The 19,273-nt window shown below is 40.6% G+C and overlaps 1 protein-coding gene across 6 annotated transcripts in view; it reads right to left on the reverse strand.

Moving 5' to 3' along the window:
• The window catches only part of LOC115095211 (dipeptidase 2-like), a 171,497-nt gene that overhangs the window by 21,256 nt on the left and 130,968 nt on the right, over window positions 1–19,273 (reverse strand). For all 6 annotated transcript variants that reach the window (XM_029608591.1, XM_029608587.1, XM_029608588.1 and 3 more), the window contains 3 exons: window positions 18,742–18,826; window positions 4,967–5,042; window positions 4,397–4,532 (listed from right to left, as the gene is read on the reverse strand). In XM_029608591.1, coding sequence (XP_029464451.1) covers window positions 4,397–4,532; window positions 4,967–5,042; window positions 18,742–18,826 — 297 coding nt within the window. The remainder of the gene's footprint in view (window positions 1–4,396; window positions 4,533–4,966; window positions 5,043–18,741; window positions 18,827–19,273) is intronic.

Genomic DNA, 19,273 nt, shown 5'->3' on the forward strand with positions numbered 1-19,273 from the left:
ATAATGTTGAGCAGGATGTTTCCTCCTGCTAACTTTCATTTTGGATGAATTAGCACCAGTTGAATCTGTTTATTTAAAACACAGGTATGCCCCCTTGGTATACCTCTGTCTTATAACCATGAAACATAAGCTTTAATGGCTGAAATATCCCTCTGCATTAAAAAAAACCAGCTTATTTACTCAACTATCTACTTATTGAATTAAAGTGAATTCCACTAAAAAGCAATGTTATTTCAGGAAAATTGATGCTGTTGGTACCAATCTTTCTGAATTATTTCATGTTAAAACCTTTTTTTTTTTAAATTAAATATTTATTAATTTTCAATATTCACTTCCAGCAAATATAATACAATGCGTAGATTAACATCCATCATATAATTTTTAAACAATAAGACTTTTCATCTCTTAGTCATTCATAACATTTTTATCTACTTTTCCAAGAAATTGGGGGAGACATTAAACATGGTGGTTTACAAGGAATTTTTACATATTTTGCAAAAGTATTTTGACTGTCGTGAGAATGCAACAGAAACTTCTATATTAGCTACGATAACTACAGGTTCTGGGGGTTACTAGGCTCAAGAAACCTCTGTAATTGGGCAGGTTCAAAGAAAATATATTTCGCATTTAAATACTTAATTACACATTTGCTGGGATACCTCAGACTAAAACTGGAGCCCTTGGCCACAACATCATACCTGAATGCCAAAAATTTCTTACGACTCTCTTGTGTCATTCGAGATATGTCCGGATATATCCAAATTTTACTCCCATAATATACTACCTTTCTATTTCTCATATATCTCTTTAATATAAGATCCCTATCTGAAGGGAAAGTACATTGAAGAAATAAGGTCATTCTTCTCTTAACTTCTATTTCGGTGGACATTTCCAGAATCTGAGTCAAATTCAATACATTTTCTTCTTCCTGAGGTGGTTCTTTCCCTTTTTCTTCCTTATTCGGTAGATAGTATACTTTTGAAATCACTGGTAATCCCTCAGACGGAATCTTCAGAATCTTTATCATGTACTCCTTCAGCATATCGTATGCAGATATCTCTTTTATATATGGGAAATTCAAAACCCGAAGGTTCAAATATTTAATTTGATTTTCCAAGTTCTCTAGTTTCTTCACGCTTATATTCTCTACTCTCATGGTCTCAAATTGAGCTTTTTCCACTTTCTCCATACGTTGTTCCATTCCTTGTAAGGTATTTGTATGTTCCATTAAATTTTTCTCAAGATTCAGTATTTTACTATTAGATTGTAGTGTAATATTTGTCAAGTCCATAACTGCCTTCTCCAGGCCTTTTATTGCATGCCACAGCGATTCCAGTGTTATCGTCTTCGGCAATTCAGCAGGAGTGTACATTCCCAACAGAAGCCTCTGAGCCTTTTCTCCCCCCCCCCCCGCCTATAGTTTCCCCACTCGCTATCTCCCTGATAGCATTTTCTTCCTCGTCTTTACTGGCTTGGGGTAAGTTACTCTTCATAATGTTTTCAAATACAAGAGTTCCAGGCATTAATTGTAATTCGGGTGTACTCACCCCTCCAAGCACAGCTTCAGACGGAATCGGGGGGGGGGGGGGTTATCGGAGCGCCGGGACTAAGGGTGACTTCTTCAGCCAGCAAGGCCGAGATCCGCCCGAAATCGGCGTTTGCAGCGGCTGCTTCCACCGGCGTTTTTCCTGCTGACTCGGCTGTGAAGAAAGTTTCAATCTGTGTCTGGCCAGCTTCAGAGATCGGTGACGAAGATGAAGCTATCGCCTCTCGGAGCTTGGCTTTTCTTTTTGAGTGTGGCATTCTTGTAAAGCAAAATTTTTTTCTAAGAGCGTCCTTCGCAGCCTTTCACTCGGCGGCCATCTTGCTCCCCCCATTTCATGTTAAAACCTTAACCAATTTAAAGAACAATTATGGCCTACAAGCCATATTTGACTCATGTAATCAATTAGCTGAATTCTTTATTGATAAGTTTCAAACAGTATGTGACAGATTTCCGTCTGGTTTTGATGAAGTCAATAGGTTTTTAGTGTCCAATTTAGCTTATGATAGTTTAATATTTTAGCAATGTTTATGAGAAGTTAGCAGAAGCAAAAGTCAAAGTCTCCTAATTATACAAAACTATATGTTCTTTTCTTATCAGTATCAAAATGTGCTGTGCTGGTAGATAACTATAATAATCTAGGTCATGCATTACAAGCCGGGCATTACGATCTGGAGGAACAAAGTTCCTGTAGACTTTTTCCTATGTTTCCCTAGTTATGTGGAATTCTCTACCAGCAAAGCTGGGAAAAAGGGGAAATCAATGTTTAGAAAAAAGGTGAAGGCAACTCTGTTTAATTTATTTATTTTTATTTATTTTAAGTTTTTCTATACCGGCATTCGCGATAAAATCGCATCATGTCGGTTATAAGGCATATAGATAACTATTGAAGAATGTTTTATTATTATTTTATTGCATATGATTTTAATAGTATATGTATGATATGGTTTTGATTTTATTAGACTAAATTTGTAATCCACACTGAAAATGCTAGGAAGAGGTGGAATCTAAAATGTAATAAATAATTAAAAAATACATGTCTTGCTGTATGTAACGGATTTCAGAATTCCCATTGATAGCTTGTTCAAAGTGTGCTGAATTCCGTTTCCTGAGCAATGGATATAACAGGTGATGTGCTCAGCAGCTAAATGTCTTGCAGAGAACAGTGGGGGAGAATAGCAAGAGAGAATTTAATACATTTAATGCAATCACATAGACTTGACTACCAAATGAAGATTTCCCTAAATGGTCTCAAGATGAATATGTGAATTCGAGAGATGCATTGATAATGCCAGAAGTTTAACTACTAAATTGTGATACAGAAAAGCTTCCTCTTTTCAAATTTACTCCAGCTTTAAAGAGAAATTGATGAGAAAGCAGTTAGGCCTAGGTATTAAAACATGGGGGTTCAACACCCACCCTGCAAGGAGCCCTTGGTGTGTATGAAGTAAGTGAATGAGAAATCACTTGGGTTCCACAGGTGAGCACCTCGAAGATGGAAATGCAGAAAGGTGTCAGATGCAGACCAACAAACTGAAAAATATTATAGCTACTGCAAGGCACAAATTGAAACTAAAAAATGCCCCAAATTCAGGAACCCTTTTTAGGTTTGAACCTGTGTATGTATCTAACTATTGCCAATGCAGTTATGCCCCATAGAAATGGCGTGGCATATAGTAACTATGGTGAACCACCAGAATTTCTCTTTTCAATAGCTCAACTTGCCCCTTCATGAACTCCCAATGGTTTGTAAATATTACACTTCCATTTCTAACACAACATCAGAGGGTGCCATGGGGCTTTCCGTACCACAATGCACACTGCGCGGTCCTAGGGGGAGCTGAACCAGGTGTGGCATGGCAGCCACAAAGAGCAGCCTGTGACATAGTGAGTGAGGTGGCTCATGGGGGTATCCCACGAGCCACCAAATATAACACCCTGTCAGTCTTTGCATGTCCCAAAAATAGGTGATGGGGCTGCTTAGTTATTTAGCAATAAGTAACAAGTACTTAGCAATACTGATAGTTTTAGTTAATTTTATGTCATGTAACTGTGAATACTGGTTATATAATACAGGAATTGGCTACTCCAGTATGAAAATGATTTCCCTATGATGTCATATTTTGTTTGCCCTAACATCTTAACCTTAAATTCTGTATCATTTGAGATCATTTACAGTAAGATGTTAGTGGTACTGGACATGAGGCAGTCCCCAAAAAACATAGGCTGGACTGTCCACAAATGGACGCCTTTCTTCATCTAATCTGTGAGCACTCATTTTCCCTTTCCTGCAATAATAGGATTAGGGTGCACTCCATGAAAGTAACTTATAGCAGACTCATAACACTCAAGAAATGTTTTTTTAATGTGCTATTAGCTGTGCAATGTTATATCACCGGATGTGGTCCAGGTTCGTGGTATGGCTGGAGCATATAAGAAGGTCCTGACAAATCTCTGAAGGACAGATTAATTAACAAATTTTAGTCAAAATAGATATGGGCATTGCCTCTTTCTAATCCTGGGATCCCTATCTGCATCCAAATGAGGATCAGGCCTATCTAGGAACATTAATTTATGAAAACATGTATTTTAAAAAATATTAGATTATAGGCCAAATCAGAAAGTGTCCACCCACTCTTCCCCTCTCTTGCCCTAGTGTACTTAGTTGTCCTGTAAGTGAAAGCCAAGTAGGCTATGTGATGATGCCCATCTTCTTGGCCAGGCCCCAGGCTGGGTGCCAAGTGTCATGGTCAAATCATGTCTGTAGCCCAGTTGTGTGATGGGACTTGGTTTCTGAAGCTACTTACTCATAGTACCCTTATTTCGTGTAGTATAATTTTTCTACATGCTTACTGTTTCAACGTCCTTAAACACACGAAGAAAGTTAGCCCTCAGCACTCCCTTTAATTCTTTCTCGTTCCAACCTCGCCTCAGAAGCTCCTGGATTAAAGCTGGATATTTTGAAACATCTTCCAGACCCTCGGGAAACCTTTGAGAGAGTCAAGATATTTTATATATATTATTTCTTCCAAGATATTCATTAGAGAAGAAACAAAAGAAAGAATTATGATCATTTAACATTTTTCTTTTTTAATCATCCACATGGAAATGAGCCAGGTAGTACGGTGGAGCGAGAGTGTAAGTGAGCAGTAATGAGTCTGTATTTTAAGAACCTATTTATTAATTGATATTAAATATTTATTAACCATTCCATTCAAGAAACTCGGAGCAATGTATAAGCTCAAAAAGAAATAAATACAACAATCCAACATTATACATATATATATAATATATTAACAAATAAATAAATACACAACATACATAATATTATCATTATTAACAAAACAGAAACAGAAAACAGACAAAGGAGTTTTCAACTATTTTATAAATTAGACCTTGGAGATACTAATCTAGCCTACTCACCCGTTTGCGCCATCATAGTCTCCTCCAATTCCTATCGATTCCGCTCCAGCAATTTTCTTGATATGGTCAAAATGATCTGGCAAAATGTTAAGCAGGCTAAAGTCATGACTATAAAGGGAACCAATGAATTTCTCTTATATTAATGTCTTTGCAATACTATTAAACTGTATATGTGTAAAAATCTGCTCCAAGTTTTCTATGTAAAAATTCTGTGATAAGTGGTGTGGGATTGAGCCCTTAGTCCTGTGGCGTAGGTGACTCTGCCTTTTAGGCAAACCTACAAAGCCTAAGCTAGGAGCTGGCAAACGTGCTCTGAAGCAGGACAGTCTGGAGCTGCACCTGAACCCACTGCCTCCCCCACAGGTTGAACCCTTGGGTTCTGGCAGCTGGCAGGACTTGGGTCGGTCCCTAGGGCGGTAGAAGAGCAAGGATGCAAGGGCACTCTGGGGTCAGGACAGGCAGCAGACTGGAGATGCCGGAGACAGGCTAAGGATCAGGGCAGGCAGCAGACAAATGGAGTCCGGTCCAGGCACAGGCAAGCATGGTGAGAAGTCAGTACCAGGAGATCAGGCCAGGGGTGGGTGAGGACACATGAAGAGACGCTGGACGACACTGGGATGAGGAGATGAGATGGGCTGGGTAAGGCAAGGCTGGATGAGACAGCTGGGCACAAAAATACCAGAAAACAAGATTCAACAGAGTAACACCAAGGCCCAGGAAAAGCAGAACACAGGGGCAAGACACACTGCATTAGGCAGGAGACCCACTGCTGAGGCGTTGTGGTTTGAACGGAAGCACCTTATATAGGGAGATCCTGGTGATGAATATAAAAGATTTTCCCACTGCGGGCCGTTTAAGTATTGGCGCGCACAGGCAGCCTCAAGAGGAGTCCAATCATGGTGGCATCCAGGCCTTATGGGCCACTCTTTGTGACATTCATCTGTGGGCAGCATCCTTGCCACAAGAAGAAGTGGTGCATGCAGCTCATTGGGCCTTCCCGTGAATCGCCAAATGTAACAAATTCAGTGTACAAGTTGATTTTTCTTTTCACATAGTAAGATAACGACAGAAAAAGGCAAATTGCCTCTTCCAGTCTACTGTCATTTCTATCCATACTGCTAAGTCGAATAAACTTGATGAGTACTTGTATGATATTGCTTCTTATCTAATAGCATTTGCTGTCTTTACCATCCCGAGTAGATGAGCATACAAGTTTGCGTACTTAATTCAACATCTGTCCCCTCCCCCACTCTATGCCTTACCATCAAGCATTGTAATACTCTAAATTGCTACCAAAACTAGTGATGTTGTTGCTCAAACATCTAGTCCGCATGGCCTTGGTAAATAAAACTGGTCACAGTTTATCTGCTGGTATTGCACCAGTTGGTTTCTGGGGTGTTGTAGCCGGCTGGTACCAACCCAACAACTCCATAGCCTGCAGTATTACTTGATTATACTTCCTTTATCCGCCTTGTGTTTTTTCTTTATCACTTTCATGGGGATAAAATGGGAGGCCTTTGTAATACTGCATCCTTCCAACCCCGTTCTTGCTACTAATCTTAATATCTATCCCAAGAATGCTTGAATTTTGTTATAGAACTAGTTTCTGCCACCTAACATAGGTAACATTATTCTACCATCTTGTCTCCAGACTTCAATTCTGGAAAGAATAACATCCAAGCGTCATAAACTACTTTATACAATAACTAAGTATGATTTTTGTTTGCTTAAATAACGGAAAAAAGCTGTTTTGTACAGTAAAAGGAGTAGCTGTAATATGGCAGACATAATCAAAAAACCCAGAAGTGAAAGAATATCTGTATCAAAAAAATAAAAATCTCATTTCATAGTCCAGATGTGTAAACCAAGTGACAAAAAATGAATTTAATACATTTTTAATATTTTTGTAAAATTATATGATGATTTCTATAATCAAAAAGCACTTTCCTATGGGGCAGATCTTTAAACCTGCGCGTGGGCGTAGATTTGTTCGCGCAACAAATCTACGCCTGATTTTATAACATGCGCGCTGCCGTGCACATGTTATAAAATCCAGGGTCGGCGCGCGCAAGGGGGTGCACAATTGTGCAACTTGTGCATGCCGAGCCGCACAGCCTTCCTCCGTTCCCTCCGAGGCCGTTCCGAAATCGGAGCAGCCTTGGAGGGAACTTTCCTTCTGCCCCCCCCCCCCCCCGCACCTTCCCCTCCTTTCCCCTATCTAACCCGCCCCCCCAGCCCTATCTAAAACCCCCTCCTAACCTTTATTATAGAAGTTACGCCTGCCTCTGCTGCACATGTGCGAGAAGGAGGAAAATTCTGCTCACGGGGGGGATTTTTACTAGGGATGTGCATTCGATTGTGACAAAATAGGAAATATAGATATTTCCTATTTTGTCGTGGTTCGGGGGGGTCCCTGATATGATAGGAAAACCCACGAAATTTTGTGTGGTTTTATTATCATTTTTTAGGGGGGGGAGAAAGGGCACATTTAAAAAAAAAAATACTCAACCCGAACCATTCCACTTTACACTCTCTAACCGCCCCACCAGAGCAACCCACAAAGGCACCCTCCATGTGCCTTCCCTCAAGAAGGTGCACCTCACATCCACTAGAGATCGAGCCCTCTCTGTTGCTGGCTCCACCCTCTGGAACTCACTACCTGCATACCTCCAACTTGAGCCATGCACCATTAAATTCAAAAATAAACTAAAGACTTGGCTCTTCAAGCAGGCTTACCCAGACTAGACCCTCCTGCACCGTTGACCCTATGCTGCATCAGTACTTGACCAGAAATTATGTATAAAGTTTCTCACATTGTTCTGTTATTTACATTTTATGTTGCTTACTTATGCCAGTTTTCGGCCTCTCCTCTCTATACTGTTTTCCCTTAACCAGTACCTGTTTGATGTATTTTCTACTTGCAGTTCTAATGTCCACTTATACTGGTATAGAAAAGCATTAAATACATTAAAAAAAAAATTACAATCCCCCACCCTCCTGACCCCCAAAAAACCTGCCTAAAGATCCTGGTAGTCCAGCAGGGGTCCCGGGAGCGATCTCCTCTCGGGCCATCAGCTGCCACTAATCAAAATGGCGCTGATGGCCCTTTGCCCTTACCATGTGATAGGGGCTATTGGTGTCATCGGTGCCATTGGCCGACCCCTGTCACCTGATAGGAGCAATAGATGGCCCGGGCCATTTTTTAAGATTCTAAATTGAAAAAGAAATTGGTTTCCTAGGTTTTTCTTTTGTTTTTCCTGCATCTAGATCCACCAGGAGCAATGGGGTTGTGATCTTATTCCATAACAGTGTGATTTTATGATTGATTAAGAGTATCTCAGATCCAGGAAGTAGATTCATCATTCTTTCTGGACATTGGGAAATCATTTATTCTGGTCTTGGTATATGCTCCTAATAATTACTCTCACTTCTTTTGCATTCAGCTAATTGCCAATATCTACTCAGTTGATGCTTCTCTAATAGTGGTAGAGGAAGACTTTAATGCTGTGTTTGATCCTGGCAGTGTTCTTTCCTTCATTGCAGAAGCCTAAGAGAATGAACAAGGGTATCCCATTTTTGTGATCTCAGTCAAACCTTTTTAATGCCTGGAGAATATTATACACTAAAGCATGGGGTTTTACTTATCTTTCAAGAGCCATGGTACTATATTCAGGATAGATTATATTTTGGTATCAGAAATGTTGTTCCCAAAAGTTAATTTCACCAAAATTGAAGCATTAGCTATATTGGACCATGCTCCTGTTATTAGTGTGATAGAAACTGTATTATTGGTGATAGACTGTGGAGAATGCCCCATGGCTTAGCAATAATTTGAATAATTTAACTACATTAAAAGAAGTGGATCACTATGATAATCATAATGCACAACATGGAAAAGACCCCATTCTGTTTGGGAATTAGCTAATAGGGATGTGAATCGTTTTAGGACGATTAAAATTATCGTCCGATAATTTTAATATCGTCTTAAACCGTTATGGAACACAATACAATAGAGATTCTAACGATTTATCGTTATAAATCGTTAGAATCGTGAGCCGGCACACTAAAACCCCCTAAAACCCACCCCCGACCCTTTAAATTAAATCCCCCACCCTCCCGAACCCCCCCCCCAAATGAGTTAAATAACCTGCGGGTCCAGCGGCGGTCCGGAACGGCAGTGGTCCGGAACGGGCTCCTGCTCCTGAATCTTGTTGTCTTCAGCCGGCGCCATTTTCCAAAATGGCGCTGAAAAATGGCGGCGGCCATAGACGAACACGATTGGACGGCAGGAGGTCCTTCCGGACCCCCGCTGGACGTTTGGCAAGTCTCGTGGGGGTCAGGAGGCCCCCCACAAGCTGGCCAAAAGTTCCTGGAGGTCCAGCGGGGGTCAGGGAGCGATTTCCCGCCGCGAATCGTTTTCGTACGGAAAATGGCGCCGGCAGGAGATCGACTGCAGGAGGTCGTTCAGCGAGGCGCCGGAACCCTCGCTGAACGACCTCCTGCAGTCGATCTCCTGCCGGCGCCATTTTCCGTACGAAAACGATTCGCGGCGGGAAATCGCTCCCTGACCCCCGCTGGACCTCCAGGAACTTTTGGCCAGCTTGTGGGGGGCCTCCTGACCCCCACGAGACTTGCCAAAAGTCCAGCGGGGGTCCGGAAGGACCTCCTGCCGTCCAATCGTGTTCGTCTATGGCCGCCGCCATTTTTCGGCGCCATTTTGGAAAATGGCGCCGGCTGAAGACAACAAGATTCAGGAGCAGGAGCCCGTTCCGGACCGCTGCCGTTCCGGACCGCCGCTGGACCTGCAGGTTATTTAACTCATTTGGGGGGGGTTCGGGAGGGTGGGGGATTTAATTTAAAGGGTCGGGGGTGGGTTTTAGGGGGTTTTAATGTGCCGGTTTTGCGATTTTTAGATTTTTAGATTTTTCACGATTTTTCACGATTTTTCACGATATTTTACCCCCCCAAACGGCAACAATACGATTCCCTCCCCCTCCCAGCCGAAATCGATCGTTAAGACGATCGAGGACACGATTCACATCCCTATTAGCTAAAGCTGTCCTTAGAGGGGATATTATTAGTTTTGGCATAGCCAAAAATAAGAAATTATCTAATTATATCCTCATTTTAGAGGCTAGATTACAATTGACAAAAGTGGCTTTGTTCAACACATCTCTGAAAAGATGAGAAAAGTCATCTTGAAAATGTTGGACCCAACATTGAAATCTATCCAGGTATGTAACTTAGCTGGATATAACTTATCCAACTAAGTTACATGGGATATTCAGTGACATGGCTATGCTGCTTAATATCTGTGTAAATGTCACTACTTAGCAGGATAAGTTATATCCAGCTAAGTTAGACCAGCACTGTGGCAGATTTAACTTATCCCATTAACTTAACCAGATAAGAATGGATATCGCTACTTATCCAGTTAAGGTAAACAGATAAGTAGGGCCACCCTGATTCCCCCTCAACTTAGCCAGATAAGTGACGTCTAGTGAAGTGGTGGCTGCTGAACATAGCCGGATATTCAGCAGCCACCACTTAGCGGATAAGCTATACTGAAGTGGCTAAATAGCACTAAATGAGCTTTGAATTTCAGCCTCATAAAGTTTATTAAACAATTTCATACACCAAAAAGCCCAATTTTCACTATAGACCTTAAAGCACATATTTTTCTTAAATGGTAACAAATCTGGGAAGCAGTTAGCCCATTTGGTTAAATCTCAAGCTGGCTCTAAATGTATACTGTTATTAAAGATTCCTGTAAACGTTTGCTTCATTCCCCTCAAATATTTGAAGTTTTTCAAGTCTATTACTAAATGTTATACACTGCAGATGTTGAAGGGTATGTCATGAGAGGGACAAAGGGAACCAACAATAATTGAATGAACAGCCCACAACAGGGAAGACACCAAAAGAACAGCGAAGGCAGCACAACAGTGGAATGAATTTCCCAAGGCACTGCAAAATGGCAAAGTGCTACCCATAGTGGCAGGTGCTCTCCAAGACACCATGACAGAGCCAGAAGTTGGCTGGATAGAAGCAATGGCAGACTTAGAAAGGTTTAGAACTAGGAAAGAAGTTGGGTGGGAGGAGAAACTTGTATTTTTTTTCCTTTTTATTACATTTTATTTTGCAAACAAAACACACATCCTCTGGCAACAAATTCCAGAGTTTAATTGTGAGTTGAGTGAAAAAGAACTTTCTCCAATTAGTTTTAAATGTGCCCCATGCTAACTTCATGGAGTGTCCCCTAGTCTTTCTACTATCCGAAAGAGTAAATAACCAATTCACATCCACCCGTTCTCGACCTCTCATGATTTTAAACACCTCTATCATATCCCCCCTCAGTCGTCTCTTCTCCAAGCTGAAGACTCCTAACCTCTTTAGTCTTTCCTCATAGGGGAGCTGTTCCATTCCCCTTATTACTTTGGCATGTTCTTATGTTCTTAGTCCTTTTTCATGTAAAATCTGTTACTATAAATGCATAATTTTTAAATGGGTATTGAGAATAGCCTGGATTAAATAATAAAATAAAAGAACAACTCTGCCAGACCCTGAATCATTTGATCCCCAAGATTGTGAACAGATTGATGAAACATTCGGAGCCTGTGGCTACCGACATGACCACATGGATGCCGAGGAAGCATTAGATCAATATCTTATGCAGATTGACCCCCAACTAGAGTTGGAAATTAGGACAGATGGGTCCCCCCGAACCGCAAGGGATACTAGGACTGAGAAAGAGGAGTGTCATAAACAGGAGAGACAGAAATATCAGCATGATGACCCAGCCGCTTTAGAAGTATTGGATAAGTATTTAAAGACACTTGATAAAAAGATAGAAGAGTATTGTGGACAATGGCAGAAAGTGTAAGTACTCCAATTCATAAAGGGGTAGATTTTAAAAGAAGCGCGATCAGCCTACTTTTGCTTGCGCATCAGACTCAAGCAAAAGTACGCTGGATTTTAGTAGATACGCGCGGAGCCGCGCGTATCCACTAAAATCCTGGATCGGTGCGTGCAAGGCTATCGATTTTGTATAGCCTGCGCGCGCCGAGCCGCGCTGCCTCCCCCCGTTCCCTCCTAGGCCGCTCCGAAATCGGAGCGGCCTCGGAGGGAACTTTCCTTTGCTCTCCCCTCACCTTACCCTCCCTTCCCCTACCTAACCCACCCACCCGGCCCTGTCTACACCCCCCCCTTACCTTTGTCGGGGGATTTACGCCTCCCGGAGGGAGACGTAAATCCCCGCGCGCCAGCGGGCCTGCTGCGCGCCGGGCCGCGACCTGGGGGCGGGTACGGAGGGCGCGGCCACGCCCCCGGGCCGTAGCCACGCCCCCGTATCCGCCCCCAAAACGCTGCCGACACGCCCCCGGAACGCCGCGACGACCGGGCCCGCCCCCCGACACGCCCCCCGACACGCCCCCCTCCGAGAACCCCGGGACTTACGCGAGTCCCGGGGCTCTGCGCGCGCCGGGAGGCCTATGTAAAATAGGCTTCCCGGCGCGCAGGGCCCTGCTCGCGTAAATCCGCCCGGTTTTGGGCGGATTTACGCGAGCAGGGCTCTGAAAATCCGCCCCTAAGTATAAAAAAGACAGGAAAGTCTTTAACACGACATTTGCATTGTTTTAACATGTTTATGGTTATACGGGAGCATAAGATAGTCACCAGATTAGATTCCTAAAAGTTCAGGATCAGTTGCACGCTCCCCTTTCCCTTATGACAGTAAAGAATCAGGATTTAACCCCTGTTTGGGCTATAGTACAGGGAATCTTGCATTTACAGCCTGTTGTTTTTATAGCTTGTAAAAAGAATTGTATGTTGCTCATAGTTGCTAGTTTTGTTTGAAGACTGTACTTTCTCAGCCCCTGTCTCTTACATTAGTTGTTAGCAAGTACAAAGATTTTCTTTGGCCAACTGTCCAGCATACTTAATGAAAACTTATTAAGAAGTGATACTAGCTCGTTTGCCTACATAGAGTTAAATTTGATATTTTATCTCTATCGTATGTAATGAAATACTATAAATACTGTTTGTTTCGGGAAAGAACCTATATGGAAGGATGAGGTGGAACATACAGTTAGTTTCTGAGTGCCTTTCTCTTTCAACAAGCAGATATTTGAAATTGTTTATTCAGAGATCTGATAGCAATGAGATAAGATTCCTTTTTACTTTTCTGCTTTAATAAATTAAAAACCCCGTGGTTAGAACAGAGTAGGATTTCTTTTTTTAGGTAAAAAAATATTCACAGTAGTTTCTTTAGTAAATGAAAAAGTCTTCCCAGGTGATTGGACTTAAAAAGAAAGCATTTCTGCTATTTGCCTTTATTTTTTGGAATTAAGGACACTGGCAGTTAAGGGGTTAGTAACAGAGAGAAAGGGGGTGAGTGTGAATGCAAGAAAGTGTTTCTCAGGAAAAGATACAAACAGAGGAGAAAAATTTTGTTTGCAGTGAACAGAAATCTGTATCTTGTCAGTACAGGGAATGTGGAATTAAATGAGCTCTTCCTTTCTGGAAAGAGTTTTGCTTGTTTAAACAGAACGTTATTGCTGTAAGTTGTTTTGAAGGTGCGTGTAAGTGAATCTGATGGAGTAGATTGTGTCATGGTAATGTTAATGAAAAGGAATTGACTACTGAGAGAATTTATTCCAAGGTTAAAAACTAAAGCTGGGGGGGTGGAGTCAAGATGGCGCCCTGACCGGCAGCACTGTTGGTTTGCTCCGTGAGATTTCTTGGTTAAAATTTGTTTCCTTGCTTCGAAATGCCGCCAAAAAGAAAGGGTAGGGTGAGGAACTTCCCCTCCGTGACCACCCTGCCTCCCGGGCAAAGAACCATCTTACAGTGCGCCATAACACCCACACAATAGGGGAATAGTGTTCCGGCTGTTGGACCCGCGGTAGGAGGAGCGGAGCTAACCACGGACGAAATATCACTATCCCCACCTGATGAGAGGTCACCACCGGAGCTTAGAGGCACTTCGACCCCGCGCTTGAGGATGAACTCCGAAGTGGAGATTAATCACTCGCAGGAGGAGGGAGCTGTGTCGCAGGATCCTCTGGCCACCAGCCTCTCGGTGTTAGAGGCGGTTCAGCCCGGTGAGTGTAATCGGGACGGTGGAGAAGTGCAGGCAGGAGGTTGTGAAGGTAGGCCTGCAATATCTCCCGTTCCCTCCACCAGAGTACTGATAGGCTTGGAAAAGCCTGAGGTGGTGACTCTAGACGCTCTCTGGCATCTAACGTCTGCCATAGCAAAATCATGTGGAGATTGTTCTGATAAAATTAACAACTTGTCTCAACAAATGGATTTGTTGAATAAAAACTTTGAAACGCAAAAGCAAGAAGTAATTGGGAAATTTAAAAAAGTGGAAAATGAGATCAAGCAAGTGAAATCTGTGCAAAATGTGATAATTCAAGATTGTGGTAACATCAATAGAAAAATAGAAATGATTGAAAATGCGTTAAGACATCTAAATTTACGTATACTGAATTTTCCAAGGATAGTGGGGAAATTTCCTCGTGGTACAATTAAAAGGTATTTCACTGAGATTTTGGAATTTCCTTCTCAAGAAACCCCACCCCTAGACAAAGTATACTTTTTGTCAAGCAAGAATAGACAGAATGTGCAAGAAATCCCAAGAGACTTTGCCAATTTGACGGAGTTTCTAGAAACTTTGGGATTTGAAATAACTGAAAGAAGTACTTTATTGATAACATTTTACAATGAGAAAGATCTTACAGATGTAATGAGAGCATATTTCAAAAAAATGGAGTCATTGTTTATGGGAGCAAAATTGAGAATATATCCGGACTTGACGAAAATTACACAGATAAAAAGAAAAAACTTTTTGGCTTTGAAGCAGGAAACACTAGCGTTGGGAGCTTCATTCTTCCTGAGATTCTCCTGCAAATGGGCAGTGAAGTATAATCGAGACAGTTATATTTTCTTTCAACCAGAACAATTGAAGGACTTTATACAATCAAAAAGAGTCCAGTCGATGCTAGAGAATTAAGGGAATCTCATCATTTGATATTTGGGGTTATACAGGGTACCTGTTATTTGTTTTAGAATTTATAATAATTATTTATTTATTTATTTAAGGATTTTTATATACCGCAGTACGTAAAGATATACATCACCGCGGTTTACATTTAACAATAACTTAGCAACAGGCTTTACAATTGACATTATTAATAGGTATTAATTAGAATAAATTACAATTAACAGAATTGACGGAAAACAGGCTGTACAGACCGTGGACCATCCATTACCTATATATTCCTACTGTTCCCTCCACCCCCCCACTGTGATAGTGGTCTAAAGGGTAACAATAAGGGAGATTTGTTGGTAAATATTTTTCATGTATAATAATTGCGATTATGATGCCATGTTTCTGTACAAAGTGAAATATTTTGATGTTCATTTTGAAAAAGATAATAAAGTATAAATTAAAAAAAAAACAAAAAACTAAAGCTGGTATTATTCCACAGCATAACGTATAGTAGGGACTCCTAGAGGCATAACAATAGAAGCAAGAAAGTAGCTTCATGACCGCTATTGCTGAATTAAGGCATATCAGAATGTTTAGTTTAATGTCACTTTAAAATTTCACTTTAACCATTACATTAATCGTGTCATATGCCAGATTCCATATTTTACAGATTGACAGCCTTCCTGCCATGGGAGATGTAAAGTTTGAAGATGACATTTTTTCCCAGTTTGATTTCTTTTAATTTTTTTAACAGATCTAACTCAATTCTGATTTTTGTTTTATTCTGGATTGATCCAAACACTTCCAAAACACTTTTTGGTCTAATTTCTGAGCTCATATATGTGTTAATTGTTGTTTGTCTTTTGTGTTATTTGTGTGTCATGATACCAGATGAATGCAATGAATGAATTTATGTGTCAGTTTAGTGAAATATATGTTTCTATGTAATGTCTGTAAGTTATTTGTGTTTCTGACTATTGCATGTTACCTAATAATAAAGTGGGAATATTATAGTAATAGTATATATGTAGGGATTACTAGGTGTAGGGAGTTCTGAGTATGATGGAATCTTCTCACTGATTAATTTGAATTTGTTTTGATTTTATATTAGGTTTTAATCCATTACACATCTCAAGTAATAATGAATTAAGAGGCTATGCTTCGATGTCAAAGAAATGCACCATACTGAGAGAATTGAATATGTCATGTGCTATTAATTTCAGAAATCATCCCATCCTTTGCCACAGAAGCCATCTTGCACCCTTTATTATATGAACTGAAATATTCACACTTCTTGCCTGATTTTCTCTTTGTTTGTTTTGTTCTATGCTTTACCTAGATGCTGTTTTCCTTTGTTTTATGAGTCAGTGTACCCTTATTTAACATGTGATTACTGACTGTATTATTTGTACCCCTTGTCCTAAGGCCATTTCCCATATTCCTGCTTTACCAGTGCCGCTATATCGCATACTAGGATTTAATACTTGTGACCAACATAATATTTCCCAGGACCCAATAGCAGGAAAAAACATGAACACAATATTTAGGCAATATTGCACACCCCCCACTCACTGCTGATCTACCTAGAGATGGTTAACTTTGTCTCAGTGATATTACTTCCCAAAACCCAATTTCTTGCAACTATACCTATTACACCCATAATAGCACATGGGTTATTCATAAAGCAACCATTCTACCCAGTCCCCCCATCACTGACTTTCTACAGAAATGTAATTGCTTGACCGCTACTTCCCTTTCACGACCTTTAGTCCACTCTATATAACATGTATATTGACTTTATCTGAAACTGTACACTTGGTTACAGAAACCCAGTACATCCACATCTTCAATTCCACATACATTGCATGCACAATGTATGTGGAACTCTCCTCCCTTCCCTTGCCTCCTACAAGGAGGATGATTTAATTATCCATTTGTTTATGGTCCTTATGACACTGCTAATTATTCTGTGATACAAAATTTTACAAATCTTTATGTTGGACACTATTAGTTATGTGATGAAATAGTTTTTCTCAAACTCCCCAAGTCATATGATTTCTGTGTGTTGGTTACATTTAATTACTTTACAAAAATTGTTCCATTGTTAAAACCCACTCATGACCACTTTTGTAGAAGTGTTCCCACAGTTGACCCAGAAGAACAAGCAATTAACTTTCATTAGATTATATTAACTCTTCTTATCCTACCACTAGGATGGTTTATACCAGGCAACCTAAGACAGCCAGATATGGGCCATCCAGAGTGAAGAATTATTAGGAATAATTATTCAAGAGGGGAATGAGAATAGCCTGGATTAAATAATAAAAGAACAACTCAGCACAAGTGAAATAAGGCATTTCTGTTAATATGAGCAATAACCTTAAGCAAGAAACTGAAACAGTTGGTGTAGAAAATTCACCCATGTCTCAAGGCCTAACTACTGAACAGAGGAGAAGGGAGTGTACCAGATAATGCACCTGACAAAGCCTTAGCTTTAGCCATAGTTGTAGAAAGTTTCAGTAACTTTCCATTCCAAATAAGAAAAAGTCCCAGAAAAGAAAAAAAAAAGTAAAACATTGCCAGCAATACATGTATATAACAAAGCAATATACCATGTAGAAACTGAGCAGACTTTGAAGCATGTCACTGTTAGATGGTTTCAGTTGCTCCCAAGAAACTGTCTATTCTTTCTTGCATTCTTATCTGACTCTTATATTACAATTTTTCTTAATAAAGATTGTTGCTTAGACATGTAAGGCTGAGATATTTCTTTGATTACCAGCCATATAACCTGAGAGGTATGGTCCTCGGGAAGTAAACACAGAAGATAAGGTCCCTGGATGAACGTATACCTGGGAGATAAGGTCCCCAGTTGAACAGTATAGAGCGAGCCAGGGTGAGGAGGGCTAGGTGGGAGAGACTCAAGGCTGAAGATAGGGTGCTTAATACTCTTGCCCCAGCCCTGGAACTACCACCCAGGAAAAGGACCTTAAATTCCTTGTAGACAATGCATTGACATTCTCCGTTCAGTGTGTTGTAGCAATCAAAAAAGCAAATGGAATGTGAGAAATTGTTTGCAAAGGAGTAGAGAATATCATAATGCCTCTATATTGATCCATGATGTTTTCACAGTATTGTGTGCATTTCTAATCACACCGCCTCAAAAAGACATAGTGGAACTAGAAAAGGTACTGAAAAAAAAGCAACAAAAATAATAAATGAAATGGAACTCTCTCTTATGAAAAACAGCTAAACAGAAGAGGGTTTTTCAACTTAGAAAAGTGATAATAGAGAGGATATGATAGAAGTTTATAAAATCATGAGTGGGGTGGAATGGGTAAATAAATTTATCCTTTCAAATAATACTAAAACAAGGGAGCACTCTATGAAACAAACAGCCAGCACATTTAACAAACCGTACAAAGTTCTTTTGACTCATTGCTACCTAAGCTGTGAAATCTGCTGACAGAGGATGTGGTCAAGGTGGCTCGCCTAGTGGAGTTTGAATGAGATTAGGACAAGTTCGTGGAAAATAATACATGAACAACTATTTGCCAAGAAGACTTGGGGAAAGCCACCACTTATCCAGGGAGTGAGCAACAAGAAACAGATCTGGTTTTTGATATCTACTAGGTACTTGTGACCCAAACTGGTCAGAGATAAGTTCCTGGGCTCGATGGGCCTTGGTCTAACTCAGCATAGAATATCTTATGATTTATATAACTGTTAAGACATTTTGAATTTTACCAATCAGAATAGAAAGGGTAAATTAGCTTCAAACCTGCCAGGGTGGAAATAGTAGCCGTCTTCTTGCACGCCACAAATTCTGTATGGAAATTCACCATCACAAGGCCTTTGTTCTTTCTCTGCAAGAAATGAAGGTCTGACTTATTTCTGAGGAAAAATACGCTGAGGTAGATTTTAAAAACATATGCTCGCGCGTGCTTTTGTTCGCGCCACCGGCGCGCCACCTTCTCCATCGCAATTATATCTTTTTTGAGATGTGGCAGTTCTGAGAGCAGAAGGTGCCATTGCTGATGAGTGATTTGTGAGATTTGATGTGCTGGGAAATTTTGTGACTTAAAGCTTGGAAGAGGAAAGAGAATACAGGGTAAAGGAATTATTCTAGTTTAATATCAGGTGTGTTTGATTTAAAGGAGAAAGCTAGGTTAATTTTACTGTCTATTCCATCCACCCTGAGCAAATTCTTTGACTTATAGACTGTTATCCTAATTAAGAGGATAAGAGGGGAATTTTTCACGAGTCAATCCAGGATTTAGATAAAACAGGGGAGTAACCTAGTTCTTATCAAT

The sequence above is a fragment of the Rhinatrema bivittatum genome, chromosome 7 (assembly GCF_901001135.1).
Source record: "Rhinatrema bivittatum chromosome 7, aRhiBiv1.1, whole genome shotgun sequence".
NCBI classification, from domain to species: domain Eukaryota; kingdom Metazoa; phylum Chordata; class Amphibia; order Gymnophiona; family Rhinatrematidae; genus Rhinatrema; species Rhinatrema bivittatum.